An 8,415-nucleotide genomic window follows, 5' to 3' on the forward strand; every position below is an offset into this window, starting at 1 on the left:
TTTAACAAAACTTCTTTCAAGTGCTGTTAGAGATAGTGAACGCCTGTTGGGAGAGTCAGTCACTCCTTATATGTTGACAGATGGGTAGACCCACATTGCTTGCATTCTAGGATATAGTTTAAAGATTCAAGGTGCTTGGTTCTGGGGAAGGATTTTGTCCCTGTCTAGGACTACCTGAAAAATAAGAGTACAAAACAGTTATATTCACTAGAAGGAACGTTTTTTTCCCTCCTGGAAATGAGACAATTCTAATTAGAGAAATTTCAAAGTAACAAAAACTGAAAAGGAGTCCAGAAATGCCAATTATTCACTGTGCATTCAGACTTCATAACCATGCCACAATTATTCACCTAATACCCGTTGGTCTTAAATTTGCAACAGTATTATTAACCTCAATAGTTTGGAAACTTATACACCAGGTTTTGTCTGATTTATTTGGGTTCCCAGAAGCCTGGGTAATCCCTTTTGTGTCAAATCTAAGTCACTGTGAGGTTTTTTTGCTTCATAGTTAGAGGTTATGATACATTTGGTATGTTCAAAAGGATCCATGAATTTCTAAATCTTGTAAGGAGCCATGGAAATACATAAATGAAATTTGAGAGGTAACCCCACAAGTCTTGCGTTATTACCTTGCAGACATTATTACCTTGCAGCCTCCTACAGAATTCCTCATGATTTGAAATTTTTCTACTCAGTACTTTACAACAGATTGATAGTCCGGTGTCTCACCTCAACAATGAAACAAATAATAATGTCTTTCAAGTCTTAAATATATCCCATTTGCTACTTTTTAGATTGTAATATATGAGGCTATGTTGTATATAAGGCTGAAATTTCAAAGGTTTAACACATAAAAGTATACACTGAGACAAAGAAGGGGGCAGGACTTGGGTATTTTACAAATCAAAGAAAGTTTATTGCCACACTTTATTGTTGGTAAGGTACAGAATCAGCCTAAGTGCCCATCAACAGATGAACAGAGAAAGAAATGGTATATATAAACCACAGAGTCTTATTCAGCTATGTAGAAGAATACAGTCCTATCATTTGCAGGAAAACAGATGGGATTATGTAAGTGAAATAAGGGAGATACAGAAAGACAAGTAATGCATATGCTCTTACATGTGGAAGTTGAAAAGAGCTAACCTCAAAGAATATTTGTCAAGGCGAGGGGTTGGATTTGATCAGTGTATGCTGCATGCATGTGTGGAAATACCATACTTTAACTAAAGTCAAGAGGGCCTATTAAACATTTAACAGGTCCCCATAGCCAGAAGTGTTGATTTAGGAACCCCAGGATGCGACTTGCATTTCTAACACTTTCCAGGTCAGGGTGCTGTCTATAGTCCAGGCCTATACTGTGAGAACAACTGGATTGATGGCTAGTTTCTGATTAGCATATCCCTCCTCGGAATATCTTAGGTTGGCTGCTCTATCTTTTTGAAACAGGGTCTTGCTATGCAGTTCAGGCTGGCCTTGGGCTCACTTTGTAGCCCAGGTTGGTCTTGGATTTGCAACAATCCTTTTGCCTCAGCCTCCCAAGTGCTGGGATTACAGGAATGCACCACCATGCCTGGTGGCTGCTCTGTATTTTTACACATTTGTACTCAAGCTGTGTTTTTCTGAAAAGGCTTTGGCTTGGATAAAACTGGTAGACTTGCTGATATCCTCAGAGAAGGCTGCCTCCAGAATGCCCTTCATGGACTGTCTCACTCGCTTCCTAAGATCTCTCCCCAAGAGGGCGTAAAGGAAAGGATTAAAGCAACTGTTAGCAGATGCAAGAGCAATGGACACGTGGTCCCAAGACAACAGAGCTGCCCCAACGCGACTTTCCGGGTTAATAAACAATATGAGGACTCCAAAAACATGATATGGAGCCCAGCAGATAAGAAAGATGGTCACCACCACCATGGCCAGGTGAAGGGCTTTGTTCCAAGACTTGACAACGCGGACCCGTCGCATTCGGAAGATGATGAGAGTGTAACAGGCCACCATGATGATCATAGGCAGCAGGAAACCCACCACTAGTCTTGTGAAGGTTATTACTTTTAAAAGTCTTGGTGTTCGATATTCATGTGTGAACGGGCTTAAATCATCCCAGAAGTCTTGTGGTGGCTCAGGTGTGGATAAGCACTTTTGGGTTGCATTGGAGACATCTAAATCAGAGGAGAGAAAAGCAGCATTATGCAATGTGTTAGTTCTGTTCTCTTCCATAGGAAGCCCACAGAGGTTTGTGGGTAAGACTACATCAACATATTTACCTTGACCAGATAATTTTGCAGAATCCATATGAAATGAATCTTCAGAAGGTCTTTGAGATGTTTGAGAATAAAGGGTAGTGGTGACTGACCAAGGGCCATCCTGTGTTTGGAAAGAAGAAGGATCTGATCTATGTTCCATTTCTCCAGGCAGCTGGACAATGGGGTCAGGAGTTCCATAGCCCCATGCATCTCGGTCATAGGCGTAGTCTAAATAGTCGAATGATCCGGGACTAAAATTATAGGTACAGATAGTGTGGTTTTCTAGAGTGAACGTTTCTCGGTACACAAACACAGGTATACACAGGACAAAAGCCACCAGCCAAATGCATCCACAGATAATGCAGGCTGTTCTCACATTGCGATGATTCTGGCACCAGATTGGCTTGAGTACCATCAAGCACCGGTCCAGGCTAATAGCAGTAAGCAGGAAAACGCTAGCGAACATGTTGAAGATGATGACAGTTGGGATAAACTTGCAGAGTATCTCGCCATAGGGCCAGTACCCTCGGAGAGCCAAATGAGCCATGGAGAAAGGCAAGGAGAGGCAGCAGACGAAGTCTGCCACGGTGAGGTGAAGAAACCAAACTGTGTTCACTGTGCGCCGCATCTTCAGGCCAGCCACCCACAGCACCAGCCCATTGCCGGGCAACCCCAGAACAAAAGTGAGGCCTAGGATGGCCATGGCCAGAATTGTTTCGGGTTGATACTGAGGTTCTAAGTGTAGGCCAGTTGAGTTGGTTTCAGCAGAGGAAGACTCCATGGCTAAATGTCTGCAAAAAGATGAAAGAAAACGTGACAGTGGACAGTGTCTTTGAAGGACATGTAGTTCTTAGAATTTTAACCTTTACACGTACTGACATGGTATCACAAACTACAAGGCCCTAAAAGTGTTTTAGTTTGTACTCCTTGTCTTCATATGAGAACGCACTAACATTCTCTGATAGACAATGTGAAATTCATGGAATTGATTTAAGTTGGTATCAAAATAATTTCATTTGAAATTATATCAGAGTAAATTTCTCTCCTCTCTTGTATTTTCAGTGTCTCATTTTCTACCAGCTCTTTTCTTCACTCAGTGTCCTCTATTAAAAATAAACAAATGAGCCAGGCATGGTGGTGCATGTCTACAATTCCAGCACTCAGGAGGCTGAGGCCTGAGGATTGCTGAGAGTTTTGAGGTCAGCTTGGAGACACAGTGGGTTGAAAGCCAGCCTGAATTGCACAGTGAAGCTCTGTCTCAATACAATGGATTGGGGATATGCTCAGTGGTACAGTGCCTGCCTGGCAAGTGCAAGGTTGTGAGTTTGATCACCGGCACCAAAAGAAAACAAAAACAACAGAAGAAGGTCTGTTTATTCTCTCCAACGGCCTTTCAAACAATTCTGCTACAATAAGAGCGAGTCAGTACTCGGTTATATTTGTTAGATGCAACTCTATCTGTTCTTGGTATCACATTTCTGAAGAGCTCTTTTTGTTTGTTTGTTTTGTTTTTTATAGACAGGGTCTCGATATGCAGTTCAGGCTGGCCTTGAGCTCACTTTTGTATCCCAGGCTGGCCTCAAACTCCAGGTGATCTTTTTGTCTCAGCCTCCTAAGTGCTGGGATTATAGGCAAACATTAGCACGTCTGGCTCTGAAGAGCTTTTGATCTTTGAATCAACTTCATCAATCATCTTTTTTTTATTATGTGCAATTTATAAATGTAACAACAGATAGTGTTATTATTGCAAAGCAGAAAATATGTGAATTGGAAAATACAGACGATTGGAGGGAATTGAAAAATTCAGACAAACCAAAACAAGAAAATATAAATGCAATGACCACCAGTGTTTGCTACTTTAATATCTTAATTTAATACCTCTAGATCCTTTATCAGGTATATGTGTTTGCATATGTGTATATATATATATATATATATATATATAATATATATATATTTCCTGTTTTACAAAATTGGATCATAGCATACATGTTTAAAATTTTTTTACATTATGGTGCATAAATATTACCACTTTAGCGGGGAAAAAGAATCATGTTATGTCATACACAGGCACAAATTCTGTATGATAAGTGTGATCATTGTGTATACCTAAAATGTACCAATAAACTTAATTAATTAAAAAATACCATTTTTAACTATTTTTAAATTTATTTTTGTTATTGAGACCGGGTCTTGCTTTGTAATACAGGCTGGCCTTGAATTCACTAGGTAGCCCACGCTGGCCTCAAATTTGAGGGGATCCTCCTATTTAATTTGTGATAATTTCCCTGCCTCACCCTCCCAAGTGCTGGGATTGCAGGCACGTGCCATCACACCCAGCATTAATCATGTTTAAGTGTGCAGTTTAGCAGTGTTTATTACATGCATTTTTTTGTTTGCTTTTTATTGTTTTTTGAGATAGGGTCTTGCTATATAGTTCAGGCTGGCCTTGAGCTCACTATGTAGGCCAGGCTGGTCTCAAATTTGAGGGGTTCCTCCTATTTAAACCTCCTGAGTTCTAGGATTACAGGTGTATGTCAGCATTGCCTGGCTATTAGGTGCATGTTGTTGTATAACTAATTTCCAAATTTTTTAATCTTGAAAAATGGAAACTTTGTATATGAAGCAATTCTTGGTTTTCTCCTCCCTGGTAGCCACCATTCTACTTTCCATTTCTGTGAATTTGCCCATGTGTTTAATGAACACGGAATCATACGGTCTTTGTTTTCTTGTGTATGGCTTTTCCTTACTTAGCATAATGCCCACCATACTGGAGAGTATGCCAGAATCCTTTGTCAGTCTAATACTGCACTGTGTGCATATACCACATTTCACCACTCCAATCCTTCCTCAGTGAACATATAGATTGTTTCCACCTGTGGGTTACTGTGACTAATGCATCCTTGAAATGGAAGTCAATGCATAGTTTCTTTTTGTTCTGTTTTCTGTTAGTAGGCTCCCACTATTCAGTAAGATTATTCCTTCAGGAATACTCAGTCTTTGTCTAATTACCTTCCAACTGTCCCCTAAATATCTTTTACAAACTGGTTCGTCCTCAATGGTATCCAGCATCACTCTTTGTGTCAAAGTGTTAGGTCTCTTAAATTTCTCAAGATCCATCTATCAAGTGTCTTTATTTAGCTTCTCTTTTGCAAGGATGTTAGCTTCTTATGGAGCCTGTTGTTTTGAACACTCACTAATTACCCTTTGTCATGTGTCGTCCGTCTCCATTGCTTAGCTAAAATTTCTTCTAGAAAACAACTCTAGATCTCTGTGGTACCATCTTTCACGATGTGTGATGTGCCATTTGATAAACTGGGTCCTAATAGGGTGTTCGCTGGACTCTGTGACATTTCCTTCCTCTAATTCTGGACACTCCCACTTCCCTGAACCACTCATCCTTCCCAGTTCATGAAATTTTGTGTTCCTTGCCAAGCTTTCACTGTGCAGTTCAGGATGGCCTTGAACTCACTTTGTAGCACAAGCTACCCTCAAACATTCAGTAGTCCCCCTGCCTCAGCCTCCTGAGCGCTGGGATTATAGGCATGTGCCACCATATCCAGCTCATTTAAGCTTATTTCCACACTTAATCTATACCTATTAAAATTCTACTTGTTCTTCAAGCTCAAATATTACACTTTCCTTGAAATATTCTCTTATAACCCTGCTCAGAAATAAATTCTTCAATTTTTAATTGTGTGTTTGAGTCTTTTCTTCCCCAATTTGCTATGCAACAGCACTTCTTATCTTGTATTATTATGTAGTTATCACTGTGGCTGTTTTGTCTGTCATTCTGTCTTAAATTTCACAATAGTAAAAATGAGCTGTGTTCATAAATGCCCATTTCACACAACTTAGCACAATGCCTTATATGACATAAAGGCTAAAGAATACTTAAATGGATGAATGCTCACTGTTGAAGTTTACTATTTGTTTTCACTTAAATTTAAGATTGTAGTTGCTGTCCTTTTAACCCTTACCCAGACTGCTCCCTTAATTTCTTTGCTGTCCTCTCCACCCGCACAGAATCTTACTATTAGTTCAGGCCGGCCTCAAACTCACAGGAATCCTCCTACCCCAGCCTCCCGAGCACTGGGATTATAGGCATGTACCACCTTGCCCTTCTCTAACTTCTTTTTAGCATTTCCAGTTCCTTATCGTACAAGAGCATTGTCTTTCTTTTTATAAAGACCCAAAATGTTTGAAAATAGTTCTGCTGAGTTAAACAGATGTTGTCACAGGGCCTCACAGGATTAGCAGAAGTTAAAATAACAAGTCAACAAAATAAAAAAGGAGAAATGATCTTCATTCTCTTTTCCGTGACTGTTTCTACTCAAACACTCAAGTCCTGGCAAGTCCTTTTTTTCCCTGCTGTGAACAGTAGCTGATCCATTGTCCCATTCTAAAACATGGATTCATGCAAAGCCATCAAATATTGAGAGAATTTAGCCACATGGATTGCTACATTTGAGTGAAAGAAAACTTAGCCAGAAAAAAGAAAAAAGAAAAGAAAAAATTTAACCTATAATCTCAGCACTTTCAGGATTGCAAATTCCAGTTCAGACTGGGCAATTTGGTAAAACCCTATCGCAAAAAAGAGGGAGAAGGGTTGGGGATAGAGCACAGGTCAGGGACCCCAGGTTCAACATCCAGGAACCCAAAGCAAAAACAAAAACAAAACAGAAAGATAATTGTCTCTTATCTCACTACTTTTACTTTGCAACTTTTAATTCCAAAGCTCAGTAAATTGGATTTTTAAAAAAATCACAACCAAGAGGACTAAGTTACTAAATCCAATGATTTAGCCAATACTTTTTCTTTCTTTCTTTCTTCCTTTGAGGCAGGGTCTTTTTTTTTTTTGGTACTGGGGAATTGAACTCACAACCTCACTCTTGCCAGGCATGCACTTATGCTGCTGAGCTAAATTCCCAGTTTGAGGGAGGGTCTTGCTATGTAATTTAATCTGGTCCTGAACTCACTATGTAGCCCAGTCTGGCCTTGAATTCACCAAGATACTCCTGACTTGGCCTCCCAAATGCTGGGATCACAGGTGTGTACCACCTTGTCCTGATTCCAAAAATTTTTTACTGCAAAGATCAGATAATGGAAAAAACCCATAGCACTGTTAACAAAGGGTACTGTTCAAACTGAAATAACAAAGGCTGAACAGGACAAAATTATGAATTCAGAGAAATAAAATTACCTGACATGAGCTATATTTTAAATATTAATCTTATTTGTTTTAAAATGAAAAAATTATGAGTTAGGAGTTAGAAATCTTTCAGAGAAAGATCACTTCATATTTCTCCAAGTTTGGCTTTAAAATATGTCTATGTTTAACAAATAGTAGATGCCTAGAAAATAAAAAAGACTTCAATACTGAATTGGCTAGCACTAATTAAAAAAAAATAAAGTTAATACTAAAATTTATGTATGATAAAAAAAGACTGCAAAACAAAAATCAAGAAAAAGAAAGATAAGCATTGCTACTTTAAGAGAAGGAAAAAAATGACATAAAACTCATTATGATTTCCAGAATGAAGATATGAAGGCAAAGGGAATTAACAGTCCAAATTTTTAGAACTGGAGAGGTGAACATAAAAATATGATCAGAGAGTTAAAATTTGGGATTGGAATTGGGGAAATAGACAGAAAACAATGACCCTGAAAATTTTATCACACTAAGTGCAAGTGACCAGGTGAGTTTAATTTTCTTACCGAAAAGTGGAGATATTAGCTGAAGGCTTCCACAGCAAGCTGTAGGTCTCCTCAGAGCGCGTCAGGTCCCCAGGCTTACCCACAATGAAGTCAGTAGTATGTTTGGGCAATTTGCTGTGTTCTCTCCTTTTCTGTTTCCTAAAGAAAGCCGCATGATCTCCACTCTCTGACCTCACAGGGAGAAGTTCTAAGTTGAGTCATTTCTGGAGATAAGAAAAGCGGTAGAGAACTGGAAGGGTTTGCTCGGAGATATTTTTCTGGAGGACAACAGAACATGACTAAGGCGACAGTACTTGTGAAATAAGCTACTCATTTCATTAAGTATTACTTTAGTTTTAGAAATGCAACTGGAGAAAATAATACCATGAAACAAAAGGGCTGTGATAGGAAGAGACTGGGGGAAGACTCATTTAAATAACCTTAGATAATACTCTTTTTTTTTTTTTTTTTTTTTTTT

General features: G+C 39.1%; 1 protein-coding gene across 1 annotated transcript; it reads right to left on the minus strand.

Moving 5' to 3' along the window:
* Positions 1 to 906: 906 nt before the first annotated feature.
* On the minus strand, positions 907 to 8,031 carry C3ar1 (complement C3a receptor 1; the record flags this gene model as incomplete). Its single annotated transcript, NM_001173118.1, is given in 2 exon segments — positions 907 to 3,031; positions 7,959 to 8,031. A coding segment is annotated over 1 exon segment (1,428 nt). The 3' UTR covers positions 907 to 1,593.
* Between the last annotated feature and the right edge of the window lie 384 nt (positions 8,032 to 8,415).

This window comes from Cavia porcellus, unplaced genomic scaffold (genome assembly GCF_034190915.1).
Source record: "Cavia porcellus strain 051 isolate PalLab524CR breed Dunkin Hartley unplaced genomic scaffold, mCavPor4.1 scaffold_27, whole genome shotgun sequence".
NCBI lineage: Eukaryota > Metazoa > Chordata > Mammalia > Rodentia > Caviidae > Cavia > Cavia porcellus.